This window comes from Lynx canadensis, chromosome B3 (genome assembly GCF_007474595.2).
Source record: "Lynx canadensis isolate LIC74 chromosome B3, mLynCan4.pri.v2, whole genome shotgun sequence".
Classification (NCBI taxonomy): Eukaryota; Metazoa; Chordata; class Mammalia; order Carnivora; family Felidae; genus Lynx; species Lynx canadensis.
In genome coordinates this window covers 2,734,610-2,755,876 of record NC_044308.2, presented here as the reverse complement: position 1 = coordinate 2,755,876, position 21,267 = coordinate 2,734,610, and the positions used below count along the sequence as shown (strand labels likewise).

At 46.7% G+C, this 21,267-nt stretch overlaps 1 protein-coding gene across 1 annotated transcript in view; it reads left to right on the top strand.

The window, feature by feature from the left end:
• The window catches only part of EFL1 (elongation factor like GTPase 1), a 106,946-nt gene that overhangs the window by 26,072 nt on the left and 59,607 nt on the right, over window positions 1–21,267 (top strand). Inside the window, exon 10 of the mRNA XM_030317243.1 lies at window positions 4,762–4,900. Coding sequence (XP_030173103.1) covers window positions 4,762–4,900 — 139 coding nt within the window. The remainder of the gene's footprint in view (window positions 1–4,761; window positions 4,901–21,267) is intronic.

Below are 21,267 nucleotides of genomic sequence, written 5' to 3'. Positions count from 1 at the left end.
TATATTGTTTCACGGTTCTTAAATGTTTTCGTATCGGTTGAGATTACCTGACTGGTAGGTTTATTTTGTCTCTAGAAAGGCACGTTCAGATGAATCCATATATCTCCTCTTTGTATTGCTTTGGTAACATTTGGTAAACCTGTCTCAGTGGCATGTGGAAAACTGAACCAGTATGAGAACTCAGTTTTCAGGCCTTATTTAACTGTGAGGCTTTCCAAGGCCAGAGGAAAGGGCTGGTTAAGAACAGCCGTCATGCGGGGGCCACGGCAGCGGCAGGACTTGATGAAATACGGAGATCCAAAAACGAGGGCGCTCAGGCCAAGGGGAGGGGCAGTGAGCAGGTGACAGGCCGCGGTCACGGTCACGGCACGGCAGGTGGAGCCCAGAAATTGATCAGGAAGGTCTGTAAGCAGGTGAACAGCCAGCATCCGGTTACGTACACCTGAGCCGAAGGGCAGAAAACCCCACGGGCTTGAGCGACCTCAGGTCACTTTTGGACGTAAGCAGAGCGTAGGCGTCGTAGTTAAATCGTGAAGGTCGCAGGATGATGAGGATGCCAGAGGCGCAGGCGGTGAGTCAGGATCAGCACGAAGCCGCGAGAGCTTGTAAGAGTCGCTGCCTCACGAGCAGAAGAGCGCACGGTCCTCTCCTTGCGGGGAGAGCAGGGAAGCTGCGGACTCGGCCGCGGCAGAGACAGAGGGGCAGGGGGAGGGTCTGCCGTCAACTTGCCTCGCCTAGAGTGCTCTGTTCCGTCAGTTTCAGCTGTTTGATCCTTGGCGATGACTCTGCCGAGCGGCCCTCGGCGGGCTGTGGCACGTCGTGCTCTGGCGAGAGGGAGCGCGGCAGCGGGCGTGGGGGCGGGGGGCTGGTGTGCTCACAAACCCGTTTACGCTCGTTGGCACGCTGCTTTAGACGTAGTTGATGGTTTGTTACTCACCAGTAAGGCCCGAGTGGTGGCCCGTCTTCTTCCTTCTTTGTTCTCTGTACCGTCAAGGTGAGGAAGAAACTGTTGTTACTTGGCGTGGCACGGAGTTAGTGGGCTTTACGAAGTCCACGGGCCCTCCAGTTTATCTTCTCTGTGGAGCGCAGCTCTGCTCTCGAGGGGCTGGCGGCTGAAATCCACTCGTCCTGTGCCACCACCCGAGGGGCAGTGACGGAACGAGTTGACCGCACGGAGGACTCCGAACTCCGAACTCCGGTAGCCGGAGTCCCGGAAGGTCTCCTTCCCACCTGCTTTTCTAAACTGTCACGGGTATCGCACATCCAGAGATAGACCTCACGTGGACTTGGGGTCCTGTCCGCCGGGTAGCCTGCCTGTTACAGACTACCGCGGATGGAGCAAATCCACGGTCTCCGTGTTTCTGTGGAGCGGGAGTCCACGCCGGAGTGTAGACCAGACTGTGTTCTCCGGAGGCTCAACCGGGAAGGGGTCTGCCCCGGGGGGGCTCGGGTTGCTGGCCGAGTCGCATCCCGGTACCTGGAGGGCTGAGGGCTCCACGTTCTTTCTGGCCTAGAAGCCGCCTGCGGTTTCCCGTCATTTGGCCTGTCCCGGCTTGGCGGTGCCCCTTCCAGCTGGCGAGGAGAGTCTAGGCTGAATTTATCAGCAAGACGGTCTTGTGTGATGTTACGCAAGCATGAGAGTGACGTCCGCCACCTTTGCCGAACGCCGTTGGTGAGGAGCAAGCCACCGGCCCCGGTCACGCCCAGGGGAGGGGGTTGCGTGAAGGCGTGAACACCAGGCGGCAGGAGTCATGGGGAGACCACCGTCAGTCTGTCTGCTACTCTTTTGCCTTTTTTTTTTTTTTTTTTTGTGGTTTTACGACCTGTATATGCACTGAGAAAAATCTCTTCTTTTTGAACTTTGTATAGATGGAATCTTACTGCCGGTATTCTTCTACAGCTCAGTTTTTTTTAACCTAACATTGTGAGGTTGATCTAAGTCGACACCTGTTCCTGTACTTCGTTCATTGTTCATTGCCGCATAGTATTCCGTTGTGTAGACAAACGTTTTATGTTTCCATTTTCCAGTTACTGTGTATTTGGGCTGCATTCATTTTTGGCTCATCTAAACAATGCTACCTGGAATATTTTTGTACAGATTTCCTTAGGCACATTTGCGAGAAGTTCTCGGTAATACACCCTTAGAGGGATCCTCTGGGTAACAGGATCTGTACATCTCCAGCTACCTGGTTAATTCCAGATCGTCCTCCAGAGGAGCGTCCCGTGTGTCACCAGCTCCATTTCCACACCGTCCCCAAAATGTGCTGTTGTCAGGGTCTTAATTTTTGCCAGTCAGCTGTAGATGACCTGGTCCGTTCAAGTGGTTTTAATTCACATTTTCTTCATTACCCTTTTAATATGTTTATTGGTCATTCGTGCCTTTTCCTGTGGAGATATCTTTGGGTCATTTGCATATTTTTCACTCGTGCTGGATATATTTTTAATACTGGTTTTTAGATGTTCTTTGTAGAAGCTGAATGCTAATTTCTTGTCAGTCCTAAGTTTTGCAGATTTCTTCTCCAGCTCAGTACTTGTTACATGTTCTCTTAGTACATTTTAATGTAAAGAAGTTCTTAGTTTTAATGTGGTGGAATTTACCAGTCTTTTCCATTATGAGTTTTGGTTTTTGTATCTTGTTTAAGAAAATTAAAATTATGGCCACACAGAAGCCCAGATTTTTGCCTGTGTTTCCTTCTAAGGTTTAATGTTTTGCCTTTCACGTTTAAATGTTTGGCTCAGTATTTATATATTCTATGAGGAAGGGATCCAGTTTTGTTTTTGTCCCCATACAAACACCAGTTGTCCTAATACGATTCATGAATGTCCATCTCGACCCACCACTCTACCATCTGTCCTAAGTCGCGTTTCGTTTGCGCCTTGGTCTGTTTCTGGACGAACAGACTTGATTTTTTCTGTTTGTGTGTCACCGTGTCTGTTGAGTGCTGACTTCACTTCTAAATGTTTTGATATATCAAAGGCTGTGCCCTCTACCATGTCTGTCTTTGTGAGTGCCTTGCTTATTGCTAACTCTTTACTCTTCCATATAAAGTTGATGGTCGGCTTGACAGGTTCCATGAAAAGCTCCTTTGAGAGACCGATTGCTTTAAATCAGTACATGTGTTTGGTACGAGTCAACAGTTTGTAATATAGAATCTATCTGTGAATCTATCAGGCATACCTACCTGTTTATTTAGGTTATTTTAAATGTTTTTCATTAAAGTTTTACAATTTTATCCATAAAGATACTTAATCACTTTGTTAGATTTCTTCCCAGCTATCTTATATTTTGTTGCCGTTCTAAAAGTTACTGTTTAAAAAAATGTATTTTTTCTCTTGCCGACATAGGGACAGCTAACTTTCGTATAATGATCTTATGTCTAGCCACCTTGCTCACAGTGTCTTACTAATTATCATTTATCTGTAGCTGGTTCTAACTGGATGATTATATTATCTATAGATAATTTTTTGTCTTCCAATTTAATCCTTTTTAAAATTTCTTTCCAATTTGTCTTTAGAGCTATCCTGCAGACCTGTCATTGAATCAGAACATGTACGTTTAAACGTAGCATGCGCCCGAAAGGCCCACATTTTCATGGGGTCTCCAAGTTCACCCTAACGCAATAGCTTCTCCCTCCTCTGAGTGTCTGTGAATTTACTTGCCTGTAGTGCTTTTTTGTCACTCACTCTGTTTGTGATGTTAGTTATCTTCGTATATGCTGTAACTTAACATTTTTTCTTTTCATAGACAGCAGTAGCACGGTGCCTTGGGCCTGTGGGTACCAAAGGTTAGTTGGTTGATTTAAAGGCCTTTAGGGTACTTGCATTTATATGGAGGTCGCTGAATGATACTGTCTTGAATACTGAATAATTCTTGACGAAACTTAAGATCAAATATGATATGAGGTGAGCACATAAATCTGTTATCCCTGCAGCATATCCCTGCGGTAACTTGCTCTGTCTTCTCATCAGTGTCCCCAGTATTCACGGCCTTCCAGACTAACAGCATAGCATGTAATAGCCATGTTTGGCCATTTTCGTGGTGTTTTATCCCTGGCTGCTGTCCCGCTTGGTCATTTCCTTGTGTAACTCAGTACCAGCACCTGCTCTTGCTGAGTGCTTGCAGGGCATTATGATGAGATTAAAACAATTAAAACAATTTTTTTAATGTTTATTTTATTTTTGAGAGACAGAGAGAGACAGAGCACGAGCCAGGGAGGGGCAGAGAGTGAGGGAGACACAGAACCCGAAGCAGGCTCCAGGCTCTGAGCCGTCCGCACAGAGCCCAATGCGGGGCTCGAACTCACAGACCACGAGACCGTGACTTGAGCCGAAGTCGGACGCTCAACCGACTGAGCCACCCAGGTGCCCTTAGATTAAAACAATTTTAAGTGATAAAAAGTGTGGAAGTAATAGCACAGTGGTACCAGGACTGGTGTGTGGCACGGTTCCCGTAAATACTGGCCAGGGGCTGTGGGGATTTTTGGTTTTTGGCTAATATGGCGGTACTAGGTCACAGAATTTATATTACTTAGTCGTAAAACTGATGACTGTGTCCCTTTCTTGACAGTTTTTAAATACTTGAGAAATTTAGATTTTTTTCATAAAGCGTGGCATACTTTCTATCACTTCAGATTTCCGGGCTTCAGGTTGACGTGACGTGACCGCACCATCTCCCCTGTGGATCAACGTAACCTTATCGACACGAACTACGTTTCTATTTGACGTCTCCTAACTTCTCTCCAATCGTTTCTCTTTGGCCAGGTGCCGTCAGGCTTCTCCACCCCACTGGACGACCTCCCCCCGGTCCCCCACATGGCGTGCTGCACTCTGGAAAACCTGTATCTCCTGATGGGGAGGGAGCTGGAAGGCCTAGTGGAGGTGCCTCCAGGAAACGTGCTAGGTAAGGCGGTGCTGCGGGCCTGTCGCGAGCCTCGTCTACGCTCCATTCTGAGAGGTCGCCCTGCCCTACCTGCCGCACAGACTTGTGAAATTTTGAAGGAAATGGCTTTGATCTCTTTTTCACTTTGGTTATTTTTTTCTGGCGACCTGAGCCTTTAAGTTTGTGCGTTTGAGCAGTTAGCATGTGGATCCGTAACTTGCTGTGGGTTCTGGAAGTTCTGTTTTTAAAAGTACTGCCTGAGTAATTGGTGAATGCCCTGTTTTAAGCTGGGGCTCCGTTTGGTTGGGAGCAAGAAGGGGGATTTCTGCTCACTTAAAAGTCAGTCTGGATGAGTGAGACACTTCTGGTTCTCAGTTGTTGGAAACTATTCTGATGTAAAGTTCTATTTAACTCATTTCCTCTGTTCCAGTATTTTTTATCCATTAAATGTTGCTTTACTAACAGTAGTTATCAGGGCAGCTGGGTGGCTCAGTCAGTTAAGCATCTGACTCTTGATTATGGCTTGGGTCACGATCTCACGGTTTGTGAGATCAAGCCCCGTGTCAGGCTCTATGCTGACAGCACGGAGCCTGCTTGGGATTCTCTTTCTGCCCTTCCCCCACTCATGTGTGCGCGCTCTCTCTCTCTCGCGCTCTCTCTCTCTCTCTCCCTCTCTCACACACATACACACACAAAATAAATAACCTTTAAAAAAAAAGAGAGAGAGAAAGAGGGGTTCCTGGGGGGGCTCAGTCAGTTAAACGTCTGACTCTTGATCTCGGCTCAAGTCATGATCTCCTGGTTCATGAGATTGAGCCCCACGTCGGGCTCTGCACTGACAGCACAGAGCCTGCTTCGGATTCTCTCTCTCCCTCTCTGTCTCTGCCCTTCCCATGCACACGTGCACACGTGCTCAGTCTCTCTCAAAAATAAATTAAAAAAAAAAAACTAATAGCATTTATCTGTTGATATCCATAAATACTGTTTGTCAACCCTGCAGTGTTTCTTACATACTTGGCTTCGGCTTCTGTGGGCAGAATTCACGTTTTGAGGCCCTTAGTGAACCCTGAAGTCTCGGATTGAGGGATTTTCCTCGGAGCATCACGGGACCTGAGTGTGTGAAATGCTCTGTGTCATGTACTGCTGCTTTCTGAGCCCGTAGGGTGCTTGTCGGCCATAAAGCTGTGTACTGGGTGATTGCTCGGCTGGGAATTCTCTTTATGTTTTAGAGAGATGGTCTAGACTGCGGGTCCACAACAGCTAATGATTGATCTGGATTTTGTGAACTTGAGACCAAGAAACTTGCCTGAGCATTTTGCCACTCCTTCACAGAGACCCATTCTTCTCTTTATGCTTGAATTCTTTTCTTGTGGAGGGGCATGAAATTAGTGGAATTCCTAGCTTCTCATCAAGTGTTCCCCATTCTCTTCCAACCCTTTGGAAAATGCCAGCGGACCTTGACGGTTGGTATGTTTGTGAGCTGCCGTAGCCAGCAAAGTACCGTATCAGGAAGGACGTGGGAAGAAGAATGAATAATACTCTGTCTATGTTTATTTTTTATTTTTTATTTTTTTCAACGTTTTTATTTATTTTTGGGACAGAGAGAGACAGAGCATGAACGGGGGAGGGGCAGAGAGAGAGGGAGACACAGAATCGGAAGCAGGCTCCAGGCTCCGAGCCATCAGCCCAGAGCCCGATGCGGGGCTCGAACTCCCGGACCGCGAGATGGTGACCTGGCTGAAGTCGGACGCTTAACCGACTGCGCCACCCAGGCGCCCCTCTGTCTTTGTTTATAAGCCTTCCTTGGGATGGCCGTGTTGCTCAAATTCAGCCCATTTTGTTTCTTCAGTGAAAGGTAAGGCGGAAGATCTTGGACCTAACGCTCAAGGGCAAGAGAAGGTATTTGAGAGCGAATGGTATTTGCCATGTCTCCTCCCGTTAAGGCCCGGCATTTGTAGTCTTTGCCTGGTCGAGGTTGGGAACTTGACAGGCAGTCGTTCTCTCTTCTGGATTTCCATCTGCCGTTCCGGACTGAGGTTCTGCAGCTGATAAGGAGGGACGCCATCTCTCTCTCATCTGCTTCTCCAGGCAGCCCTCCCCTGCCATCTGCCGCAGGAGACCTACTGTGAGCTAGAACTTTCTTCCTCTTGGAGAAGAGACATGTGCCTCCTTCCCTTTTCCTGATATTTCAGAATAATTGCGAGGTGATGGTGAAGGTGCGTAAACATTTGCTCACCAGATGTAGCGATCTGGAAATAACACAGACGGACGCACCACTTTGGGTCAAAACGCGTGGAGGGGGAAGCCGGATTAATTTTGCTGAAGAGCTAAGCTTGTGTGTAGCTGCAGGTAACCGAAACCCAAACGCATGCTTGTGACGAATTTCACTCACCAGGAAGCCTGAGCACAGACAGTCCGGGGCCGGAGTGACGGCTCTCCTGTGTCCTCAGCGAGCCAGGTGCCTGCTGTCGGCCTGTTTGCAATCCTAGATTGTGCCCCCAGGGAACCAAGGTGGCTCTAGCATCTCCAGGAATCACAGCCACGGTCCTGGCAGGAAGAGGGCACTAGGGCCAAAGGCCTTCTCACAGCGCTGTTGTCATTTGGGAAGAGATGCCCGCTTAGCGACTTCTCTGTAGTCTCATTTTTTGTGGCTTTTGTCACGTGGCCGCCCCTAGCCGCAGTAGGAGCAAGTTGCTGAGTATCTTACTCTGACAGCCTCCGCAGTTAAGACAAGGAGTTTGGCTTCTGAGTGGCTTTTGACCAGCCGGTCCACACGGTCGCCCGCTTTGCTCCCACGCTTGTCTAGCGCTGCCTGCGGCCCCTCTGTCAGGATTCTGTTTCTTTGCATTCAGGAGGGCCGTGCACCAGAAGGGTTATGAATGTGGCATTGAAGGAGCTGGAATCCAGCCAGCCACTCTGACTTGCCTTTTGAATGGAAACTAAAATAATTGTTTTCCTTTTATTAATCCAAATCTGACTGAGTCCCGTGCAGGACTAGAAAACACGAGGATACAAAAATTCTGGTCATGGTTTTGCTGGTTATTAGCCTTAGTTATATGGCCGCAGGCCAGTTGTATGACCTTTCTGGACTTGAGTTTCCCCAAATGATTTAGACCAGAGCAGTGATTGCTAACGTTCCGTGTGGTAAAAATAGACTAGCCACTTTAAATTTGTTTTAAGAAGACTATTTGTGGGTTCCCAGGACTTTTATTATATTTCTCGCATACTGTTACACTTACCATACATTCTAAACGTTAAGGACAGAATATTAAATAGCATTGTATGGCGTACTTTCTTTGGTCTAGCTATAAAATATACACAGAATTACATTTTGTTTGTAAAATACGCACAACGTTGAAGTTGAAAATGGCCAATTATTATGGTAGGTTGACATTTCCGTAAGGCTGGGATGAGGTAAAAATTCTTAGTACGGACGTATGTCATGAAAATCTAGAGTGGGTTATATCAGTTTTCCACTGATGAAAAAAAAGCCCAAACTACATTCTCTCTCAGGGCCCGGCTTTAACTTTTCAGGCTTGTGTTTCTTAGAGAAGAACCTTCAGATCATTAGGAATTAGGGTATCTCCCTCCCTGGTGCTCCTTTGGAAGAATACTGGTTACTTGGTTGGGTCGATAACCCATTTAAGTGGCCCCATCGGAACCTCTTGAACCTGGTTACCAGCCTTGGAGTCAGAGTGACCCTTTTAGGCAAAAGCCACTTGCTAATTGGTTACAAAACTGGAGCCCTTGTCATAGGAGCAGCAGTTTCATCAGCCACGTGTTTAATAAGGAACTTTCCAGAGCTGGGAGGAGGTTCAGGGAGGAACAGAGGAGCAGGCCCAGGGCTGTGGCGGGTTGAGTGGGGAGAAGCCCTCGGCCAGGAACGGATAGGACAGCCCAGGGGAATGGGAGCTGGGCTGCCAGCCCCGAGGCTCCTGGGCCCGGTCTGCTGAGCACACGGCGGGGGATCGGCGTCGGTGGGTTTGCTGTGTTTACTGGTTGTGTTTTTCTTTCATTTTTTTAAAAAATATTTATTCATCTTTGAGAGACAGAGAGAGAGCATGAACAGGGAAGGGGTAGGTAGAGAGAGGGAGACACAGAATCCAACGCAGGCTCCAGGCTCCGAGCTGTCAGCACAGAGCCCGACGCGGGGCTCGAACTCACGAACCGTGAGATCATGACCTGGGCTGAAGTCAGACGCTCAACCGGCTGAGCCACCCGGGCACCCCTGTTGGTTGGCTGTTTAACTTAAAACAGGTTTGTCTTCTTGGGAGATTTCAAGTTAAAAAAAAAAATAAGATGGGCGGCTGAATTTGGTGGAAGTAACGTACACGTTCCGGTTACCTGTTGCTGCATCATGAAGCGGCCAAAGCCTGAGAGCTTAAGACAAAGTCGGCCGTTATTTTTTCACAGATCTGCAGTTTGGGCATGGCTTAGCGGACAGCTTGTCTCTCTTTGCCAAGGTGTCCGTGGGGCTGCCCCTGGCCTGGGCGCGAGCGTCCCTCACTGTCCGGGGGGCTGGTGCGGGCTGGCTGGGACCTTGGCTGGGGCGTGGGACTGGGCCTGAACGCGTAGCCTCCCCCAGGGCTCCTGGCCTCCTCACAGCGTGGTGCTGGGCACTGCAGAAGCTGTATCGGCGTTCGTGACCTAGCCTCACTGGCTTTGACCTCACTCCACACTGGAAGCGAGTCACCACGACTGGCCCATCTTCAGAGAGAGGAGACTGACTGGCAGACATGTCATAGAATTTGTGAACATGTTTTAAAGTGATCACACCACGAACCGCAGATAACTCCTTGTTGTCTTTCATATTTTAACAGGCCCGTGACAGGGCGCATATCGCAAATTAAGATGTGGCGATGTTTATAGCGATCGGGGCAGGCCTATAAATTGCGTCTATTTTGCTCTTGTTAACTTAGAGAAAAGGTTGTAATTCCTACTTAATAAGAAAGTAACAGAGAATGATATGCCTTATGTCCATATGCTTTTCATCAGAAATGATACTGAGTAGGATTTATCAAATGCAGATGAAAATTTTTGTTGGAGAAGGAAATGAAAACTCATATGGCATTTTTGCGCAATTCAGGGTATATAGTCAAAGTCCAAAGGAAAGTTCCTTTATTGGCACTTGAAAAATGCAGATTTCACATTTGAACTCGGCTATAACTCACTTGGAGAACTTGCATTGACTGATAAGTGTGGAATAGATTTTGTGGTCTGGAAATAGTTGATTTAGAGTCTCAAATGATTTAATTCCAACCTGATGTCTAAAAAACTCAGATAGATGGGACCGCAGAGACCTCCCCATGTTTAACACACAATGGCCTTTTGTTCAGTCCCCTACCAAGAAAGTCTCTGAAAATAAATGTTTGCTACAGGCTCCTATTAAAATGTGAGGGGAAATTGAATTAGGATTCCAAATCTTCAGCCTTTTCTTCTACGCTTTCAGATCTCTTCCATATGGCTAAATCTTTAAAATTTCAAGGCCATATTCTAAGAGGAAATGTGATATTCCTCCTGTCACAACAGGGGGAAAAGAATATTAATTAGCTTTTTTTCTGAACTGACTTTAGTTCTTCATGGTTCGTCGCTGGGTGATAGGAAGTCAGTGAAAAGTGAAAGCTGAACGAAGGGTGTGCGTGTCTGTCCGTCTGCCTCTGAGTCTGTCCGTCTTTAGTCAAGTGGAGCAGTTGAGGAGCCAGATCCTTCCAAGGGCACTACACGCAGATTTGACGTTGTTATTTCAAAGGAAATCTCAACAGTCTGTGACTCTTTTTTTTTTTTTTTTTTTTTTTTTAATTTTTTTTTTTTTTTTTCAACGTTTATTTATTTTTGGGACAGCGAGAGACAGAGCATGAACGGGGTAGGGGCAGAGAGAGAGGGAGACACAGAATCGGAACCAGGCTCCAGGCTCCGAGCCATCAGCCCAGAGCCCGACGCGGGGCTCGAACTCACGGACCGCGAGATCGTGACCTGGCTGAAGTCGGACGCTTAACCGACTGCGCCACCCAGGCGCCCCAACAGTCTGTGACTCTTAAGTCTTTGTGGTATTTTTTGTAATACGTTAAATTCACTTACTAGTGACTTTCTCTTAAATACACCTTATTATCAGCATTGCTTCACTTGGAAAGAATCTGTTTTAATCAGTAAATGACCAGAGCCTTACTTAGTATTAAAGGTTTCAGCTGGTTTTCCTAATTTTCCTTTTACAGATGATAGCGATTTTATTGTTTCCTTATCATGTGTCTTGTTTCTTATTTTTATATCTGCCTGTAAAAATATGATAGGTAACAATGACCGCTGCTGTACTCTGATATTCTGTCTGGTTCTTCCCTAACTTTAATGAAAGTACCCATTTTAGTCTCAGGTTTTGCTGGTACCCGTTGATTCATGTCTCGTATTTACCATGCCACCAAGTATGCTTTTTTTTTCTCCAACCGAGAATAGATACTACATTTTATGGGTGTGTTCTCAGCAGCTTTTCTAGTCGCTGTAATTGATGTCGTGGATCATATTTAATTATTTCCTGATTATTCTTCATTGTGCTTGCATTCCTGGGGGAAAAAAAAGAAAAGAAAAGCGGCCCCTGATCATTGCACGTTCTTGTCACACACCGTTCTGTTCGGCTAACTAGCATCTCGTCCAGATTTTTCTTGGATGGTAAGTAAGCTTGGCTCTTATTTTCTTGGTATTTCCAAAACAGGAAACTTCATCTCTTAGCCCCTCTAGAGCTGCTCCATGTGATGGCAGTCAGTAGCCTTATGTGCTTTTTAAAATTTAAATAGGTTGAGGGGCGCCTGGGTGGCGCAGTCGGTTAAGCGTCCGACTTCAGCCAGGTCACGATCTCGCGGTCCGCGAGTTCGAGCCCCGCGTCGGGCTCTGGGCTGATGGCTCAGAGCCTGGAGCCTGCTTCCGATTCTGTGTCTCCTTCTCTCTCTCTGCCCCTCCCCCGTTCATGCTCTGTCTCTCTCTGTCCCAAAAATAAATAAACGTTGAAAAAAAAAAAAATAAAAAAAAAAAATAAAATTTAAATAGGTTGGGATCAAGTAACATTAAAGGTTCCCTCCATCAGATGCACTAGAAACCACGCGTCCCTCCTGGCTACCGAACCGGATGTTGCTGTTCTAGGGAAGTGTCTGTAGAAGGTGAGAATTATCTTTCCTTTGAAGGTTTGGAAGTAGTTCACATGTAAAACCATCTGGACTAGGTACCCAAAATGTTTGATTCTTTGAGTCTGGTCTGTTTTCTTTCTCCTGACCCGCTCCGTGTGTGCGTTCTTTGTTTCTTTATTATGGGAGTTTGTCTTTGTATTTTGATGTTTGAGCTCATGTGTGAATTCTGAGGGTTACGTTTTAAGTTCTCTGTAGAGGTCGTTTTCAGTATCGTGCAGGCCAAAATACACTAGGTCCGTTTGAAATATGCAGATAATGAATGAGAATTCTCTGCTAGGAGAGGGATAACCACCAGGCTCTTTATATCCACATATGAACGTTTGTTTCTTAAAATTGTGGTAACAAACATAATGTAACATTTATCATCTTAACCACTTTTACGTGTGCGGTTGAATCGTGTATTTTTGATACAAAATTAATCACGCTTTCTGTTTAAAACCTGTACGTATTTCTTTCAGAGATGATCTTCTCTCATATTCATAGCTTTTTGTGTCAGTATGTTTGCTGTAACTCCCAGGACAGGGATGCACGGGGGTGCAGTAGTGGTGTCGCATTCCTGACGGTGTAGGAGTCCTCAGGTACATTATGCTGTGTTTCCACGGGATTTCACCTGCAGAGTCTTTATAAATGATACGGTGACTGCCATCACTGGTTCTGTTTACTAGAGTAACTTTTTAAATGTGGGGGCGCCCAGATGGCTGCTCTGTTTGGTGGCTGCCTTCAGCTCGGTCATGACCTCACGGTTAGTGAGTTTGAGCCCCGCATCAGGCTCCCTGCTATCAGTGCAGAGCCTACTTTGGATCCTGTCCACCCCGCCCCCCCCCCGCCGCCCCTCTGCGCGCTCACGCTCTCTCTCTCTCAGAAATAATCATTGAAAGATTTTTTTTAATGTACATAGATGTTGACATTTATCAAATGGTCTTTTCTACACCTTTCAGGTGATGTTTTCTCTTTCTTGAGCCACTTACGCCATGAATCACAGTAGTAACACATTTCTTACTGTCAAATGAGTCACGTATTCCTGGAATAAGCTATTTGTTGAATGCATTTCCATACGTTAATAAAGCAATGAATTCAATTTGTCGCTGGTTTTTTTTTTTCTGTGTAACGTGTTTATGTTTGTAAGTTGGGCTGACCCGTATTTTTTTTATTTATTTATTTATTTTTAATCTTTACTTTTGAGAGAGAGAGAGAGACAGAGTGTGAACAGGGGAGGGGCAGAGAGAGAGGGAGACACAGAATCTGAAGCAGGCTCCAGGCTCCGAGCGGTCAGCACAGAGCCCGACGCAGGGCTCGAGCTCACGAACCGTGAGATATGACCTGAGCTGAAGTCGGATGCTCAACCGACTGAGCCCCCCCAGGCACCCCTGGCTGACCTGTATTCTTATATATGTGTGTGTGTGTGTGTGTGTGTGTGTGTGTGTGTGTGTGTGTGTGTGTATACACACACACATACACAATATATGTGTGTGTGTATATATATATATATATACACACACATATTTTATATATATATATTTATTTATTTATTTTAAGTTTATGGAGTTTACATAAGAGCATCATACGAGCTGCATGAGGCAAATTACAAATGAGGGATAGTTTTCACTGCGTTTTATTTTATGGAATAGTTTAAATGGCACAAGGATTTTCTGGTCCTCAAACAGTTTTGACAGTAACACCCGTGAAACCACCTACACCTGGTTGGTCATCAGTGTACAGATTTGATAATTTTATCAGTTGTTATTCTCCCTTTCAGGTTCTTTTTACCGTTCCTTGTGCTGGCTTTTGTACTTCATGCTCTCGTATCATTTCAGATTGATTATTTAGTTCATTTGCATGGATACTGGCATTAATATTGATTATAATGATGACATCCCGAGTTAGCATCTGTTAGTGCTTACCACGTGCCAGAGCCTCCTGTGTCTTCAGGGCTGAGTATCTGATTTCCTCAGGGCCAAGGGCAGTAGATACATTTTATGGTGGGGAAAACCGAAGTTCACAAAGGTCACGTAATAATGTACATAGAGGGGCGCCTGGGTGGCGCAGTCGGTTAAGCGTCCGACTTCAGCCAGGTCACGATCTCGTGGTCCGTGAGTTCGAGCCCCGCGTCAGGCTCTGGGCTGATGGCTCAGAGCCTGGAGCCTGTTTCCGATTCTGTGTCTCCCTCTCTCTCTGCCCCTCCCCCGTTCATGCTCTGTCTCTCTCTGTCCCAAAAATAAAATAAAAAAAAAAAAAAAAAAAAAAAAAAATAATGTACATAGAAAGCTGGGATTTTTGTCTGCCTCCGTATCTGTAGTTATCTAACCTTCTTTGTTTCTATATTGAATTTTGTTTCCCTTTTCTTTGATCAGTCTTATTGGGTTGTTTGTTATATTGTATTTTTACTTCTATTCTTAATTCCTCATCTATTATAGGTTTATTTTTATTTTTTAAGTTTATTTATTTTTGAGAGAGAGACAGAGAGCGAGCAGGGAAGGGACAGAGAGAGGGGGAGAGAGAATCCCAAGCAGGCTCTGCACTGTGAGCACAGAGCTCAATGTGGGCCTCAAACTCACAAACCGTGAGATCATGACCTGAGTCGAAACCAATAGTCGGACACTTAACCAACCGCCTGAGCCACCCAGGTGCATCTTTTTTGTTTTCCTCAAATGTTTTTATTTATTTTTGAGAGAGAGAGCAGGGGAGGGGCAGAGAGAGAGGGAGACAGGGGATCTGAAGTGGGCTCTGCGCTGACAGCAGAGAGCCCGGAGTGGGGCTCAAACTTAGCAACCGTGAAATCATGACCTGAGCCTAAGTTGGACGCTTAACCCGCTGAACCACCCAGGCGCCCCTGTTACAGTTTTTAATACATTAATGTAGCACCTTTATGAAGCCTTACCTCCTATTTATCACTAATTCTCTCGTTTTATTACTATTTTTGAGAAGATTTGGTTCATGTTTTTCCTCCTCTTCAAATGAATGTGTTCATGGCCTGAATCTTAGTATCACCTTGGCTAGATTTCTTCAGTTTTATACATTGTTCTCTTTATCACTGCATTTGTATGTGTGCCTCCCGGCCGGTGGCCGTAGCTGCACTTTACAAATGGAACCAGCTGTGGGTCCCTTCGGGCTGTGCGGTGGCTGGAATCCCCTTGTCTGTGACCTCAGGTGAATTGTTGGCATATGGTTTGGCAAAATGCTTGTTCCCCGGGTTAAGGGGTGTCCGCTGATCCTTTTTTCATGGACCGAAGCAATTGGCTGTAACTGTGTAACTTCTTTCGAATACATAGGTTATCACAGGTTTATAACCTAAGGATTGTCTGTCAATAAGGTCATTGCCTTTCTAGACATTATATGAGAGCAAAGGATTATTTGATGGAAATTTTCTTCCCCACTATCTCGAAATAGTACATTCTTCTTTTACTCTTAGATGGCACCTACAAGGTGGAGAGCAGATCTGACCTCTTTTCTTGGTATTTTCCACGCGTGACGGAATGGGGAAATGACGTGACTTTTGTAAATGGTTTAACGAAGGTTGGGAAGATGTCCTTGTTGATTGGTGTAATAGTCTTCTCGTTGACAAGGTGACATTTGATTTTTTCCCAGCGGACAGACAATGGGCCAGTTGCCAGAAGGCTCAAAAAACACTCTCTCGTGCCCCTCGGTTGACTGCGTGACTCCAAGATGCGGCGAGCCCGCTTGCAGGCAGGCGTGTGTATCAGAGAAGCTTTCACGTCGGCTCCAAACGAGGAGACGTGGACAGGCGCGTACTGTTTAGGAGAGCAAAGACAAACAAACAAACAAACAAACCAAAATGGCAACAGCGTAAATGTCCGTGGACGGAAGGGTGAGGAAGTAAAATGTGGTACGGTCACGAGGAAACAAATACCATCCCAAGTGAGAGTGAATGACACTGGGCACCGGCTGGAGTCAGTCTCACGGATACGGTGGATTTGAAAAGCAAGTTGCCGAGCATTTATGTGGAGGTTAAAAACCTGTAAATAGCAACAGATACATGCATAATAAATGATACACGGAAAGGTAAACCGCAAATTCAAGGCAGTAGCTCCCTGGAGAGAGGGTTTGGTTGAGGAAGGGGGCGCACAAAGACGGGAAATGTCTTTGTTCTTCCCGTGACTCGTAGGCTTGTGTTGCCTGTTCTGATTCGCCTTCTCTGAGTTTTTCACGCCTTGAGTGTCATCAGCTTTACTTTTTTAAGTTAGGAAGGAAGGCAGTGTTAATATCTTTACTTGACATCATTGGTGCCGCCTTGGAGAATTTGTCCCCGCGGGTTGAGCTGAGAGGTGGCCTGGAGTTAGGATGCTTCCGGTTACGCTGCAGCCGAGCGGCGTTTACTTTGTAGTCTCAGGCGAGGTGCTTACCCGCTCTGATCCTGCGTCCTACCTTGCAGATGACGATAACGGAAGGCTGTGGGGTGGCGACCCTTCTTTTGTGTCTAAAAATAGCAAACGGCAAAATGTTAAGCAAGGAGCTTATTACTGTTGATTTCCATGGGAAGTGTCGTTATTTGACTGCCAGAAGTCACACATGTAAAGACCATAAATCATAAGTGAAGCCCTTAAATATGAAGATTAAAGAACACTTTTCCAGTTGAATGTGGCATCTGTTTGAATGCACTTCCTTTTCTCTAAGGAAAGATGTCCAGGTAGGCCGTCATAAGCATTTTGATGCTTCCCTCGTTCTGGGGAAGCCCACCTGAAGAATGTTCCAGCGGTCTGTGTAGAAATCAGAGGCTCTGGCTGTTTCTGAAACGATTTCTTGGCTCCCACTCTTCTTCCTACGTATTCAGTTACAAAGAATCAAAACTTCTGTCAGCTTCTTCAGGAGAAAACACAGGCTAGCACAGATGACAGGAAGCAAGACGAAGGCACTATCCTTGCGACTCCTGAATTGTCCACATTGCCTTCGGCCCCCCGCTCCAAACTTGGCATCAGAGCCGGACTCCAGAAGTAGGCTTCTGGGAGAAGGAGGAGTGGCTGACGGGCAGAAGGCTGTGGCTTGCACCTTGAGGGAGGTGGAGACTTTTCTACCGAGAGTGCAAGCTTGAACACAGGGTGCGGAAGGAACAGATTCTTCCGTGAGCGACCAGGCCACACGTGCCCGGACAGCAAGGCCTTGAGCTGTTGAGGGTGGATTCAGAGTTAAGGTGTGAATTTTTTTTTTTTTTTTTTTTTTTGCAAGACGTTATTAACTATAAACATGGGCATATATTCTTCTAAAGTACTATTCTGAAAAAACAGGGATTCACAACACAGATATAAAGCACACCACAGGATTGCAGTATAGTTTGTTTCCTGAAAAGGAAGTGTATTAGGTTTTTAAGCTGTTAATTGCAAGGGAAATCCTTAGTCAGATGTCTGTAATTAGCAGCAGGAGCTGTGAGTACACGGGTTCTGCCTGGAATAAAATAGACTGTGGCCTGCTTCCAGTTTTGTAGCTGGGGAGGAGAGTCACCGCACCTTCAGCAGGGAGTGAAGTCCCTCCGTCCTGTGTAGGTGGGCACTCAGCTAATTCCATCCTGACATTTCACACAAGCTGATGTGGGGAGGGAGTCCCTTAAGGGGAAGACATCTCTTTAGAATAGTGGACACATTTTCTTTTCACTGTAAATATTCTGGCATTTCGTAGCTGAGAGCGAAATCCTTTCCTTGGTCCGAACATTCCTCATTAAAGCGTATTGGGGTAGTAGCATTTCGTTTCAATGTGATAGGATTTTTCAGGACCCTGGAGCCACGTTGTCACTTGGCAATCCTTTGTCCCTCCTGCAGTGCGCTGAGTCGAGCTGCATTTTGCTCCCCTCGGTGCGACCAGGCGTTCTGGGAGGCTCACAGGTGCATCCTAGGCTGGAAAGCACAGGATGTTAGAGAAACAGAGACGTTCTGAGCGTCCGCTCTTTTTTCTGCCTCGGTCCAGTCGAGAGGAGAGCACCGTTCTGCGCTTTGTGAGGCCGCTGTTGGCTCCGGGAGCCATTTGAAGCCCCTTTCCTGTCTCCCGAGCTGAGGGTGCCCCCCACCCCCACTCCGGCCCCAGGCAGGCAGAACCCAGGAGCTCGTTGTCCAGAGAGCTGCTCTGTCCCCAGTTTGCGCGCTGTTCTCAGAGCTGTGGCCGATGGAGACCCAAGGCCCACTGGTACTTTCCCGTTCTCTCCCCTTTTTAGTCCTCGTGGTCTCCTCCAGATACTTCGTTCTCTTTCTTACTCTGCTCTTATGTTATATAAACCCCATGTGCTCATTTAAGTTCTTCTAGGCACGGACTGGCTTACCCGTAAACTCCTCAGCCTTACTTTTGTTCCCAGAGGCAAGGCTCTTGGGCCAACACTTTTATCGTTCAGTTTCCTCCGATGCTGTGATCTGTTATCGGGCTCTGTTTGCGGTTCTGATATATTGTCAGTCTGTAGTGTTTGGTTTTCACGGTTTCAGTAGTTTGTTTTTTAATCTCATTTTATCACTATTTATTCCAGTGGGTTTTTGGCTATCCTTGGACATTTATTTATTCTTCCTTGTGAACTTCAGATCATTTTATTACATTCCAGTACGTTAAGTATTTATAGTATGATGTTTTATTTACAGAGGTAAATCACGATCACCTTTCTTTTACTGTAAATAAAGCTCAGTAATATAGAAGACCTAGGCAGTGTGATGTCCGTAAACATGCATCCGTACGTACACGTGCTCCCGTGAAAGGAAATAATGTTGTGTGAATCTGTAAGTACATTTGGGGAGAATTGGCATCTGTATCCCGTGGAGCCGTTTCTCATGACGGGGAGCTCAGGAGGGGGGCGTGACTCACACCCGGCACGACATTGTACCAGCCTCCTCACTTGATTACCACATCACGGAAACAATGAAAATTGTACCGGTGCTGATGTCTTCGGGGAAGAAGCCCTTTCCATTTTTATACAGGGTCTGAGCCGTGGGCCCCAGGCCTGCCTGTGTGCCCCCGAGCCAGCCGGCAGCTGCCACAATGACTTCTTCTGCCGCAGGGTCTTACCTGAAACGGCTTCCTGGATACTGGGGAGGTGCAGGGTCTCTTATTTTTAACGTCTGGAGAGAGCAGCTTCTCTCTTGGTGGCATAAATTAATTCTGGCAGGCCTGGGTGACCTGTAATCTAGTTCTGGTTTTCAAAGTTTGGATTTGGATTGGACCAAGCATTTGGATGAGATCTTTCTCTGAGCTGACGTAGATTTTCCGTACTTTTTCCCTTTCTTCGGACATTTGAGATTTGAGGGTGGGGGGATTTGGGGAAAGGAGGAGGGGACATCAGTGTCTCTGATAAGCCTCTCTCAGGATCCAAAGTCTCTTAAAAGAAAAATGAGATCTAATTTTTTTTTTTAGCAGGTAGTGAACTGTTGTTTGCTTTAAAAAGACAAACTTTTGTTTGCTTAGTTTTATAGACGAATTACTATCTTACATTCATGTATTTTGTGTGCATTATGTATTTGGCTCTGTGCTAGGTTGGGTTTTTCATGCTGGGTGCTTAAATTTAGTCTTCCCAATTATTTACAGATCTTTCACAGATTTGATCCCAAACCAGCCAGTAAGGCAACCTGTCTGTTACGTGAGAAACAACCCTGGTTGGCCGATGGAGACCTCCGGCCAGTCGGCCACTTTGGTGGAAGTCAGGTTGTGTCCGTATGAAGTCAGGTTGTGTCGGGTGATGTCTCATGGCCTTTCCTTCTCTCTTGGTTGGCTTTCCAAGAACCCTCCTACACCTGCCTGGGTTCTCCGACGTCTCTTAGTGGCTCTGCTGTTCTCAGCAGCCTCCCTGCCCTCCTCTCTCTCTGCATTGCTCTAGGTGACATTCAGAAAGCCGGGGGTCCAGAGGCCATTTGGCAGTCAGGATAGGAATTTCCCCCCCTAGAGACACTTCTCACCACCAGGAGCTTTAGAAGAGCCGTCGTCACCCTGGTTGGATGCATGGGGACCAGGCTGCACGTGGCTGTGCCCAGGAGAGGTCCAGGATGGCTCTCTAGGACTTGAGCCATCTCAGAAGCTCTGGCACTTTCTCTGATCCTTATTCACACCAGCCTTCATTTCTGGGCAGCGGCTGCGTGGGGCACGTGTGCTCTCAGAAGCCATCCGTCCCCCTGGGATGGTGGACGCGGTTCCAGCTCTTAGCCGGGGCTGCAGCTACTCCGAGATGAGCACAAGGGGGCGGCCTTTTCCATCGCTTCTCCGCGTATCAGAGAGAGGAACAAAGGCAGGCGACTGTGAACGCCCGCAGGAGCCCTGCCCTGCCCGAGCCGCGTGTGAAACTTGGAACCGTGAACCGTGTGTACGAAGAGTGCTGAGCTGTCTGGTGAGGGGACTGAAGCTCGTTAACCCAGCCGGGGTTCTGGCGTGGCTGCTGTGAACCACACCCTCTTGCCCAGCCCAGGGCCCTGCACGTGGCACGAGGGCACTTTGGATAACTGCAGGTTTACAGGTGTCTGTCACCAAAGCAGGAAACTCAGTCGTGGTTTCCGCTTGGTGTTTGAGCCTGAAGAACAATTTTATAGCTGCCATTTAAATTTATTTTGGTCCTTCCTCCTTCTCTCCCTTCCTTCCTGCCCTCCTGCCCTCCTTCCCTCCTGCCCTCCTTCCCTCCTTCCCTCCTTCCCTCCTTCCCTCCTCCCCTCCTCCCCTCCTTCCCTCCTTCCCTCCTCCTGGCCCTCCCACCTCTGTTCCAGGCACTAAAGCCATCGTTTTAGCTGTATGTTTTTTCCCTTCGGTTTTCTCTTCATCTTAGAAACTGAGTTGTGACTCCTTGCATTGTTTCTACTTGGAAAAAGCATTACTATGAAAATATATGCTGGTTCGTAGGCAATGAAGCAGAATATAAAACCTCACTAATATCCTGATCTCCCATGCAATTAGAAGCACATTGTCACCGGTTTTGTTTTATGTTCCCCCAGATGACTGTTTGTTAATTTACAGCAGTTCGGTCACATTTCAAAGGATTCGGGTCTGTTGGTTCAAGCGCAGATTTGAAGCAAGAGTTGCTGTTCCTTCAGCGTCGTGTGGGAATCCGTCTTACCATTTGAGTCTGGAAAGGCTGCAGGAAATCAGATGTGCTTTGAAAATCAAAGGCAAAGCCCCGTCCCCTTGGGGGCGGGAATGCAATAGGGGCATGTTTTCCTTTAGGTTTCTACAGAAGCAGCAATTAGTAGATATATTGTGTAATAATTGTTTTTCTTCAAAGCCACAAGCCTTCAATTTTTCCAAAATGACCATTGT